General features: G+C 41.2%; 1 protein-coding gene across 1 annotated transcript in view; it reads right to left on the bottom strand.

Moving 5' to 3' along the window:
- Window positions 1-296: 296 nt before the first annotated feature.
- IMPG1 (interphotoreceptor matrix proteoglycan 1) overlaps window positions 297-12,388 on the bottom strand; it is a 130,513-nt gene continuing 118,421 nt past the window's right edge. Inside the window, exons 14-19 of the mRNA XM_042446904.1 lie at window positions 11,085-11,304; window positions 6,211-6,421; window positions 3,484-3,651; window positions 3,182-3,363; window positions 2,791-2,867; window positions 297-1,480 (exon numbers count right to left, since the gene is read on the bottom strand). Coding sequence (XP_042302838.1) covers window positions 2,842-2,867; window positions 3,182-3,363; window positions 3,484-3,651; window positions 6,211-6,421; window positions 11,085-11,304 — 807 coding nt within the window. The 3' untranslated portion in view covers window positions 297-1,480; window positions 2,791-2,841. The remainder of the gene's footprint in view (window positions 1,481-2,790; window positions 2,868-3,181; window positions 3,364-3,483; window positions 3,652-6,210; window positions 6,422-11,084; window positions 11,305-12,388) is intronic.

Genomic DNA, 12,388 nt, shown 5'->3' with positions numbered 1-12,388 from the left:
GTTATTTTGTATTATGTAGTGTTTAGTATACAGTACTATACAGTGGTGCCTCGGGTTACGAAAGTAATTCGTTCCGCGGCCGCTTTCGTAACCCGAAAAGCCTTCGTAAGCCGAATTGCCATAGGCGCTAATGGGGAAAAGCCGCGTTTCGTGCGAAAAAGCGCCGAAAAGCACCAAAAATTTTCTTCGTATCCCGAAAAAACATTCGTAACCCGGAACAATGATTTCCAATGGGATTTTTTCGTATCCCGAAAATTTCGTAACCTGGGTATTTCGTATCCTGAGGTACCACTGTATTTGGTTTTTTTTAAAAAAAATATTAGCTGTGCCCAAATGTTGCTAGCTGAGAAGTCTTGTACAGTAGTGGTTGCGATACTGTGAAGACTGTATTTTATGGTCTGTTGCAGCTTTCCCAACCTTATCTTTTCCAGGGTATAGGTAATAGTAAATATGTCTTATATAGAACACAAAGTATGTCGGTTAATTCTTAAAATAGTATTTTATAGAAAGCTGCATCCATTTGTTTCAGGTAAAGAAGTGCAATAATTTTGAGAATCTATTCTATTTTATTAGGTATCATTGGGTACTAAGACTAAAACCTAACAACTGGCTAGAAAACTAAGCTTTGGCGGGTTACAGACCGCCGAAAAGTGGCGGTCTGCTGCCGCCACCGGTTGCAGCATCCGGGAACCACAGCAGCCAAACGGCATGGTTCCCGGACGCTGCAAAGAAGTAGTGCGAAAATCGCGCTCCTTCCTGCGCCCTGGAAAAGATGCCGCAAGTGCCGAAGTGCACACTCGCAGCGTCATTTCTGAGGTGCGACGTGTGGAAGCAGCGCGTCCGTTACGTCAAGATGGCGCCGGCCATGTGGAACAGCTGCCGCCATTTCGTATGGACTCAGTCCGTACTAGGGTTAGGGGCGTCTCTTCCAGACGCCCCTTTCTAACCCTAGTATGGACTGAGTCCGTGCTAGGGTGCCCGTTTGTAACGGGCCTTTGTTTCCTATTGTAAGCCTTGAATAAGCTCCCTCATTATGCATCTCCAGTTATTACACCTATAACAGTTACTAATACATTTCTGACTCCTGTCCCATTATTTAGTATGCATGCCAGCCATTTTGCTGTCCCTTTCAAAATTCAGGATAGAACACCACAGGTTTTAACATTTCCAGCACAAACTTCTGCATATGCATCTAAGCTTAAAGATAACAAAAAATATTCATTATATAAACACTGTACAGTTATTAAATACATTTAGCACTGTATTCTTGATAATATGTATTACAGGTAATGAAATTCAGCAGTTCTGAGGAAAGTAGATGCAGCCACCGTTTTCTTTTTTCTTAGCAAAAATAAACTTCAGTTAAAGTGTTCTTTGCCTTTATGGGGGGAAAATAGATTGGTAGCCTTCTGAAGTCTTTGATGCTGGTCTTCTCAAAGACTCAATTGTTGAGTGAATATCACACGAGGAAGTCCTGTTGCTACAAAAAGGAAGGGAGGAAGGAAAAAAGAAAGAGAAAGAAAGAAAGAGGAGGGGGGGGGAGGGAGAGGAAATAGGGAAAAAAGCCTGTCAAAACCATTTTGGAAAGCTTTAAACCAACTCTGATTCCAAAATCATTTAGAAAAGTGTGAATTTGTGGACCTAAACTCGAGGTTGCTGTTGGGATAAAGTCTTATTCCCAGGTATTTCCCTTTTTATTTTTTTCTAGATTCCCTGAGAAGCTGGGGACTTTCTTACACACATATTGGCCTAAATGCTGTTGTTCAATCTGATTAAAGTAAAATCATTGAATCAATGGGACTTACCTATGGGTTGATAATCATTCAACTACTGATTGAATGGGTCTACTCTAGTTGAAACTAACCAACAGGTTGCCAACTGTGAGAATATTCAGCAGTAGTCCTCCCATCCACCTTTTGTCACTTGCTAACAGGACAATTTGGAGGGCTCCTCTAGTCCAGATTTTCTTATTTAATGCCATCTCTCAGCATTGCTGAAATAATCAGCTTGGTTGCTGTTCCTCTTAGCTCTGTTCATTGCTTGTTTCATCCTCAGTACAACATAATAAAGTCTGCCCTTTCTTTATGCGGGGGATCCGTTCCAGACTCCCCCACGTAAAACAAATACCGCCTATGCTTGAGCCCCATTTAAATGAATGGGGTTTGTGTGCATGGCGGCACACACATGCCACAGGCACACACCCATTCGTCCTTATGGGACACGCCGCCCCTTCCTTCCCATGCGGCTTTCAGCGTATGCTGAAAACTGCGTAAAGCACACCTGTGTATGACGTGGCACACTAATATATTGTAGTTTCATTCTGTTTTAAATTGAAGTGAAGTTTCTCAGCATTTTCAGAACATTTTTGGATTTACTTCGAGATAAGAATTCCACTCCACCTGACAAATATTTTTTGTAGGGGAATCCCTCTCTTTTAAGCTCACAAACTGGAAAATAGGGTAGGGGCTCCTAAATTTACTCTCTTATAGGAGATAGCCTTTTCTTTAACTTGTATCAAGCCTTTTGGAGCTCAGAGTGACATTTCACTTTCACAATACTTTTCTGTGACAAGTTTGGCTATTGACAAAATAGAGGGTGTTAAAAGGTGCATTTCCATTCATAAATGCATAAGCAATGTAACTGAAGGGCTCTTCATTGACATTAAAAAATGACAGTAAATTTAAGATGATAAAATTGAGGGAAGTTCCTTCCATTGCCAAGAATACAGACAATAATTTATAAATAAAAGTAAAAAATAAAAATGAAACAACCCCACCCTGCTGCACAAACCTTTAGATCCTCTGGCTGTGGCTGGAATCTGCGGCTTCATACACTAACTTGTCAGTCTTTGTTTTGCGTCTGGTGGCCTATGATGAAAAGAAAGACATATGTTTGCTACTTGCTATCAGCACCATCAGGACCAAGAAGCTAGTCCGGACATACCATGCAGGCAGCTTATCGGACGATCTCCACTAACGGAAACATTCTGCTACAGAGATGTGTGTTTCAGTGGATTAGTGACAGTGAGGATTAGTAATGTTTAGTCCTGGAATACGGAAGGCTACATAGCTGGTAATAGAAAAGTTTATTGTGATGAGCGAGGGAAGAATTTTACGATTTAGAGAAGGCATGTTTTGAAGAGGAAGAGAAGGAGGAGGAGGACTACATGCATGCATTTTACCTCCATGCTCTGTTGTGTGTTCATTATTTTGCAATGCCCCTTGATCACTGCTCTCGGAGGAATTGCTGCAAGCACTTACGCTACACGGCCCACGGCAGAAACTACTGATGGGTTCATCGTGATCAAAAGCAGGATTAATTCTTACAGTGTTCTCCGCACTGTATGGGCTGAGAGGAGGGCCTCTATAGAGTAGAAGATGTTTGTTTTATTATTAGACTTCCTATTTGCAGCTTTTAACAGGTCAAAATTTGAAAGAAAGGTAGGAAGGAAGAAAAGGTAACAGGAAGGGTTGAGCTGCTTACTCCACATTAGTCCTGCTTTTGCATTTCCATCGTAATTTAATTATTAAAGTGATGAGGAGGAAAATGAGGCATAGTAAGCCTAGCATCACAGCTTTGGAGATGTTGGATCGGGCAGGTGCTGGAGTGTATTTTGTGCAACGCTCTCCTCTGTTTCTACGTACTGGGCATCTAAAATGTGGAGGAAAAGCAAAGCAAAACGGTATATGTAAAAAAGTAAAACAAGAAGGGCGCAAAAACCAAACTACTTATAACTCAGAAGAAACCATGTAAGTGAGCATACCCTTAAGGAGTTTCATTGTTCAAAGGGAACAGGGCAGGAGGGATTTGCCCTTTGTTTGATTCATGCAGGGGCATCACTAGGGGTGTGTGAGGTATGTGGACTGCACTGAATGACATCCTAAGTGGGGGTGACACCATTGCTTCCCGATCTGTAGTCTGCCTTTTGGCAGACATGGGCTGTGGCATTTGCCTGCATCTCTTTAAAATGCTGGATATCATACTCATGCTGTATGACGTTGTAATTTAATGGTGTAATTTTAATTTTGCCAGTTGCTTGTTTCACTATTGCCATTACATTCAGTGAATTGTGATTTATGAGTAAGATTAGTACAAAAAAACATTACTAAGGATTCTGTATGGTGTAGTACAGGAGGAAGTCAATGTGGGATGACATCATGGGTTATTGCACCAGGTGACATCAAGCCTAGACAAATGCACATAGCAAAGGCTTAATGTAGCTAACATGGTGTAGTGGTTTGAACATTGGATTATGACTCTGGAGACCAGGGTTTGAATCCCTGCTGAGTCACTGTGTGAACTTGGGAAAGTTCCACTCTCTCAGCTTCTGAAGAAGGCATGGCAAACCTCTGAACAAATCTTGCCAAGAAAGCCCCTGGGGGTTGCCACAAGTCATTAATGGTTTGAAGGTACACTACCAGAAAACAGGGACTCTTGCTGTAATTTGTAGAATTTTGTCATTCACAACCCTCTCTCGTTTCAGTCATGCATGAGTCACACCTGAGACACCATGAGCAGGGCATCACTTCCATTCATATATGATGACAGATGTCCCTATTGTGATGTCATTTCAGCAACAGACCTTTAAATATATCTGATTAAGCTGTTTTTATACAGTGGTACCTCGGGATACGAAATACCCAGGTTACGAAATTTCCGGGATACGAAAAAATCCCATAGGAAATAACTGTTCCGGGTTACGAATGTTTTTTCGGGTTACGAAAAAATTTTTGGTGCTTTTCAGCGCTATTTCACATGAAATCGCGGCTTTTCCCCATTAGCGCCTATGGGTTTTCGGCTTGCGAAGGGTTTTCGGGTTACGAAAGCGGCCGCGGAACGAATTAATTTCGTAACCCGAGGCACCACTGTACTATATTTAAGGCTATACAGTATATATACAGTCTAAGCCGAGAGGCAGTGTGATGTAGTGGTTTGAGCATTGGTCTAGGATTGTGGAGACCAGGGTTTGAATCCCTTCTCAACCACGGAAACCCACTGAGTGATCTTGGGAAAACCACACGCTTTCAGCCCCAGAGGAAGCCAATGGCAAACCCACTTCTTGGTCCTGAATCTTGCTGAGAAAACCCTGTGGTAGCCTTAGGGTCAGCATAAGTCAGAGACTGCTTTAAGGCATGCAACAAATAATTTTATGCAATACAGTGCTATGTTTAATACTATATTGTCATATTTTTCTTGTGAATGACCTCAAAAACTTGTTATCGGGCACCCAATAAATGCTATTTAAAAAGTGAACAATAATGAGAATCACAGTAATCTTCTGTAACTTGGGCAAGTATCTGACCAGCATCCTTTCACTCAGCCTCATTTTTTACATGGAAACATGTATAGCTCTGTCTCCCATCACATGCACGGTGAATTATCAGATACGTACCTCAGAAAACTCCATGTACTCGAGCTGGTGGAAGGTCCTATAAAGAAAATAAACTGTACCTCTTCTTCCCCACAAGTGGTGTGTGGGTGGGGGTGAGTGTGTGCTGGGGAAGGGGTTGTCTGAAAGTCTTAAAATATAGCAGCAGTATCCGCATTCCTTTCTCCCTAAGGAGAATATGTAGTTCCATTAACATCCAATTCAATCTACTGTATACTATCTGCTGAGATAACTGAAACATTAACTGTCAGTAGCTTTTCGAGATCACCCAAGGGATAAGCAACCTTTGGTCCTTCAACTCCCATCTGTTCTAGGTGAAGGCCTGTATCAGTTGTAACTCAAAGTACCTGGAAAACCAGTTTCCACACCCCTAGATTACAATCTTGATTGTATACACTGTACTCTTGAAATACACTAAATCTAAGTAAAATCAGATCCAATGTACAGCTTACAAGTATGTAAAAGCAGATGCTTAATAAGGCGCTTCCACTAAGTTTCATGCTGTAGCTTCTAATTTACGTGTGTATGAAGCACAGTTAATGGCATGAGGTAGAAAAAGCACAAGATGACACTGAAATATGTCCATTTATGTCAGCATTGTTACTCTGATAAGTACTGTGTCTCCAGGGAGGATCTTTCCAATCCTGCTGTCTGAAAATCTTTACCTGGGAAAACAGGGTTTGACAGGAAATGTTCTGAACTCTCTTCTTGAACTGTGTTCCCTCTCTGGATTTTCTTACCCATAGTTGCATTATATTTCATATCTATCAGTTGCACAGCAGTATCAATAGGCCTGATTGTGTTTGGAGTCATTTACCTACCTACAGACTGCCCCTCTTCCCGGGACCAATTCACACTTGTCACCATTAACACACAGGTGGGGTTCAATCTCGCACAGACTCTGGCATGGCCGTCCATCTTTTCGTACATAGCCAGGTTTGCAAAGACAATCTGCTTCTTTAGTCCAGTCATTCTTTACGCAGTGTGAAAATTCATCACATGCCATGAACTTGCAAGGGTCCGCTTGATCAGCTGTAATAGGAAGGAGGAAAGTTTTTAAAGTGGATTGATTGATACAGTGCCTCATGTAATTTGGCAAACATTTACTGAGGCTACAGAAGAGACTTGCCACAGATATATAGCACTACCGCTGCATCTGTCATGTAATTTACTGCATATCTTAGAAGCAAATGACCTATCCCAAAGGCACCAAATCCTCTCTGACCTTGAAAGTTAAGCAGGGACAGCTCTGGTTGGTCTTTGCATGGGAGACAGCCAATGAATACCAGGTACTGTAGGGTATACCTCAGAGAAAGTAACTGACAAAACCACCTCTGGTATTGCTTGCCTAAGAAAACCCTATGACATTCATGGGGCTGCCATAAGTCAACAGGCATGCACATACCTTAGAAACAACATTGTCTCTTTTTTTTACATTCACAAACATCAATTATATGTTTTCTTCATAAATTATTTCAAATGTTTGTAAGCCACCATTTAGGGGAAACACTATTTCAAGTTAGCTTCCATGAAAAGTTAAAATTCAATTAGTCATCAAAGTAAGATAGACCATTACCAAGTCATCATTATCATCATTGATATGAATCAATGGCAAAATGCTAATTAACAATGGTCCAGATCCAATTGCTAATCTCAACTGGTGTAAACCTGTTAAATCAATGTCTGAATCATAGATTAAGACTTATGTAAATCCCATGATTTAATGAGTCTATTCTAGCATTCGGGGAAAAAAAATCAAGATTAGGGATCTTGCTTCACACAGAAAGCCTCCTTGTGAACAGCAACCTCTTCTTGACAGACGCCTAACTTTCTACATCAGTAATGTGGTGATGGAAGAGGACGGGACCACTCTGATCATGTGATGGAGTAGAAAGAGCTCTCTCTGTGAGTAAATTTCTGTTTGTGGACCAGGGGAGGAAGCCATCTTTGCTGATTTCCCTTCTCTTCTAATTCCTGATGTTTCAGAGGAAACCACCAGAACAGAACTGAAGTGGTTTGGTGGCTGCAGATGGTAAAGGAAACTTAAAAGATTCTGCCCCATAGTTCCTGCTGGATCACATGTCCTCAACAGATCTCTGTCCATGGTCTCTGTCTTGCTTGATGAGTGTGTGTGTGTGGGGGGGGGGGGGGGGGAATGGAAAGCAAAGTATAAATTACAAATATTATGGGCCACTGTTGGAAACAATGATCTGAAGCCTAGTTTTTCTCTTCATAAGCTCAAACCAATCCCATGTTCTGATGTCATTACACCAAATGTTTACCTGCCCCTTGCAGCCAACAATGTGGAACATGGCAGAGAAATGATGTCAGGACACGGGGAAGGAAGAGAACGCACTGTTGCCATTTACTGTTCTTATTTGCACCAAAGTTCACCCTCATTGTCCCAATGTGTTCAGAGAACAGGATTCCCAGCTCTTCTCCGAAAGATAAAATAGCAGTAAAACCTCTACTAATTTCAGTTTCATATTCCTGTAATTTTGTTGTAGTAATCAGATTCATGAATGTGTTGGCCCCACAGTAATGGTAAAAGATCAAGAGAGATAACATGCCCCACTTGTGGTATAGCTGAAGGACACAATAACAAGTAGCTTTACATCCCTTCCACAAAATTCAGTTATTACAGTGCCCTATATTTGAATGTGTGTTTTGAAAATGAGGCAACACAAAGGTTCAGTGCCATTTTAAACTATTTTCCAAACTATTTTAGGCTTCCTTCCATCAAGCAAGCCTGGTGTTCTGTTCCAACCCTAGCAAGAGATCATCTGGATGAACTTTTTCCATTCTAGGTCACCACGGCTGCAAGATGTATTCCAGGGATGAAGAAAAACATAGCAAGGAACAGTGCTCATTCAGAGAGCAAATATCAATAGCACATCAGAAAGAAGGTGTATGTCTGAATTCTATGCTGCAAAATCTCATGCAAGAGATTGGATTTGTTTCTCCTCTTTACACTGCCTCTAGTTTCCTTTTATAACATTTATTTTTTAGTTATCTGAAAATTTCAGAAGTGTAATTGTGGAGGGAAAATTCTAAAAACTCAAGCAGCAAACCTTGGATTGACTTAAAAATTAGGACTTGCTCTCAAGGAGTGTTTCGCCTGTATCCCACATACTACTGAAGTAGGGTATGCATGAAAACATGAGCCTCTCTGCTGTACCTCACTCCAGTCTAGCGAAAACTGCATACAGAGTAGAACTAGTACAGTGAGTGGGGAGAAAGTGCTGAAAGGTGAAGAACAGAAGCTTAGCAATATGGAGGGGTAAAAAAATATGCCCAATAGCAATATGTGACAGGCAATATACATTATTACTTGATAAATGCCAAAGGCTCTTGAGTATGTTTGTGTGTGTAAATGCTGATATGGTTCATCCTCATGAGAAATGACAAAATGCCAGGAAAGAAAATCTCACTGCAACACAGTGAGTTATAATCTCCTCATCCCATTTCAGAGACATTTTGTACATTTTTGAGACTTGAGTTTTGTACATTCCTGCAGCACAGAATTGGAAACTCTGATAAATGTTCCCTTGTTTGGTCAGTTTAAAAAACAGTGATGTCAAATGAGTTGTTTGTGTCTTTTTTGAGCAATTGGCCTCTCCTGTTGTGCTTGCTGCTTTCATCTTCCTAACTACAGAACGAGAAAGATGCTAGATGCTAGGGATTGGAGGCTCCTTAATAGGCTGTTGCCCTGAGCTGAGATGGACTATCTGGGGGTCCGTTCCCTCCCCCCCCCCCCCCCCCCCCCCCCACACACATACACACATCTGTGGTATGTACACACATCAGAAAGAATGCTGTCTTGGAAGATTTGCCTCTTAGACTAGGACTCTTGGATGCATTGCTGAATGGTCAGATGGGAACACAACCTGTTCTGACCTCTTTTGGGCTGGTTTTGCTAGCAGTACTTTATGTAGTATGAAAGCTTCCATTTTAATCAACGACCATTCCCCATAGAAAAATCAAGCCTTTATAAACTTGACCCTATGTGTCTCATTCAATACAGCATCCACATTCTATCTAAGCTTGTAGGATGTTAAGGAAAAGGAGCCTTGAAGACTGTTGTCAAGACAACGTGTTTAGTTATGATGTTGGCAATAGATGAAGAGTCATTGCTTTGCCATGTCAATATACTCCAACATATTCCAGCAGAACATGGTGTTCTATCTTTGATCTGTGGGAAAGTGGAGAATTTCTGTTCATGATGAGAACTATGTGTACAGCTTTCTTTGGTTTCAGTGATAAGGTAACCCATGGGTCTTCAAAGCAGAACCACCTACAACCACTCATAAAATCACAACTTCAGCTAAATAGTTTACATCATATAATTGGCTTGTCATTTTTAGATAGTTGTCACTGTAATATTTCATTCTGCTTACATGTGTGTTCAGGAGCTTTCATTTCCCATAGGTTGCCTGCCACTTTCTGTGCCTCTTCCCTGCTCTCCTATTTCCAAACTGCAGCTAGTTTTCTACCATTAAGAACACTCAGTTTCCTACTCCACCCAAGCAGATAATCCCTACTTAATGTGTACTTATGTCACAGCAGGGTGCTAATATCCCATTATGTCATGTTCTTTAAGAGTGAAATGCCAAAAAAGTCAGAGTGGGTGGGAGGAAAACTCAGAAACTCAATGCTGTGGGAACAAATTCATCAGTTCTAGGGAATGGGAGACCAACTGAACAGTTGTTCCTGCAACAGCTGTATGTGATTCTTAAGATCAGCACAATCACAGTCCCTGTCAGCAGCAGCATGCTGTACAAAACCAACTGCCAGTAATGATGTACAGTAACATCCAAGATCCACAAAACAGTGATACCACTTTTGGACCTACCAAAAATGCACCAAGTATATATTGCAAACTTTCAAAGCTCCACTGACTTCTTCATCAGGCAAGGTGTTAAAAATCATACTGGAGAAAAGAATTGTGATGATGTTAGTCACAAGCCTTCCAAGTATTATAAAAAAGGTATCACCATTTTGTAGATTTCAGATGTTATTCTACTTTGCTATATGGCCAACACAGCTACCCCTGGATAGGCCAGTAATGAAGTTAGGCTGTGTTACCACCAAATCTTTTTTCTGAGACTGGGAGTGACAGTTCACAGTACCACATCCTGAGAAAATCTATGCATTAGATTCCCTTGCAAGAAAGTAAGTTAATTAAATAGCCACTCAGTTCTTTGCAATAGTCCACATGGTGCTTCTCCAGCCATCAAACAGAACACAGAATAATAACTTAAGAATGGATCCAATGATTTAACTGAAATTGTCCTGTGAGAAAAATAATGGAAAAACATGCAAAAAAAAATCTCATAATCTCACTCAGCCCCAGGGGTTAAATGTTTGAAGCTATTAATTTCCATATATAAGAATTAAATAAGTGAAATCATGCATCTCTAATGTCTATGTTCCCTGCCCAAATTGTACTTTCCCCCCAGTTCTTGATTTTTGTGTGGACTAAAACCTTTGTTGTGGACTAAACATTTCAGTGTATGCAACCCACACCTACAGTACTTGATATCCTGGGGTCTGCACAGAGTGAGAAGCAGTTCTCAGAGAGAAGGCCTGTGTCTACACTTGGAAGACAGCATGGGAACTGGTGTCATGACCAAATGCTTACAGAAGAGCAGTCCCTTTGGTTTCTCTCTCCCCTCCATCCCATTTTTTACATCACCTGGCTCAATATCAAGTGAGTAGCTGTCAATTTCGAGATTAAGACGCTGAGCTGCTGCATCGCAAAAGTCCTCCAATACACAGTGGACAGCCTCTGTGATGTTGTATGGCACCGACTTGGCAAACTTCATTTTACTGTTGACAATCACACTTCCATTGCGGAAATTGAGTATTTCCAGTTGTTTAAACCCTGTGAGGTTGGACTGTAAGTAGGGAAGCAGCTGCAACAAAAAATAAAAAGGAGGCAGTTTTATTTTAAGCTCCTTCCTCCATGTCATTAATTCCACTTACAGACACTTTTCATTGGGGGGCGGGGGGGGGGGACACATAAATCCTCTGTTCTGTTTCACTGACTTTATTAACCAATTTTACCTTTGCTATCAGGTCATGTTTCTCAGTTAAGTGTTCAGTGTCAACCTCTTTAGAAAGATCTTTTTAAAATAATCTATTAAAATAGACTAAGTGCAGTTTTTTTCTAATGTAATTCATAGGGTGCAGTCCATTTAAAAAGAAATCAGTGGGACTTAAACGTGCCTAAAGTGAATTGTAGTGGTAGGTGAAGGATCCTCATAGCTTCCTGTGGGTTTTGCCCATAGTTGGCTATACAAAGGAAAAGGAAGACACCTGGAAATTTATGCATTTCCACAAAGGCTGCAATACTGAATGGTTTAGCATAGTGTAGTAGATCTGTATGCAGACCTATGCTAAAACCAAATATCACACCAGAACAGGCTCCAAAGCCCCCCAACCCAGCTCAGCCATTCCCTGCTTTATGGGGATTGGACAGGGTTGCAGATGCACTTGGTTACATCAGCATAGCCAGTCATGAAATGAGTAGTGCTGGCAGACCCCAGGTGACCTTTGTGTTGATGTCATCATTTTGCATCTGGCTATGGTGAGATGCTTCTGTGATCATGGCCATGAAACTAGAAACGCCTGGGAAGAGGGCTTCAGAGGTTTTTCAATAAGGGAGGGGGGAAATTTAGGTGAATCAGATTGAAGAAGGGAATATCAACCTCTGCAGACCCAGAAAACACCTTTTCTCCAATAAGAGTGAGTGGTGAAGTCTCCTTTAAACAGAGCCTGGATGGCTATCTGTCAGGAGTGCTTTGACTGTGTGTCCCTGCATGGCAGGGGGGCTGGACTGGATGGCCCTTGTGGTCTCTTCCAACTCTATGATTCTAAGGGATATGTCGCCCTGATCGTTTGGAAGGGCGGGGTACAAATAAAAATTTTATTTATTTATTTATTTATTTATTTAACAGGAAGTGAGCCAATATGTGTTTGAGGTGTTGCAGTAAATGA

Source organism: Sceloporus undulatus, chromosome 1, assembly GCF_019175285.1.
Source record: "Sceloporus undulatus isolate JIND9_A2432 ecotype Alabama chromosome 1, SceUnd_v1.1, whole genome shotgun sequence".
In the NCBI taxonomy this organism is placed as follows: domain Eukaryota; kingdom Metazoa; phylum Chordata; class Lepidosauria; order Squamata; family Phrynosomatidae; genus Sceloporus; species Sceloporus undulatus.
Note: the sequence above shows the minus strand (reverse complement) of the source record. Positions and strands in the feature narration are given on the sequence as shown.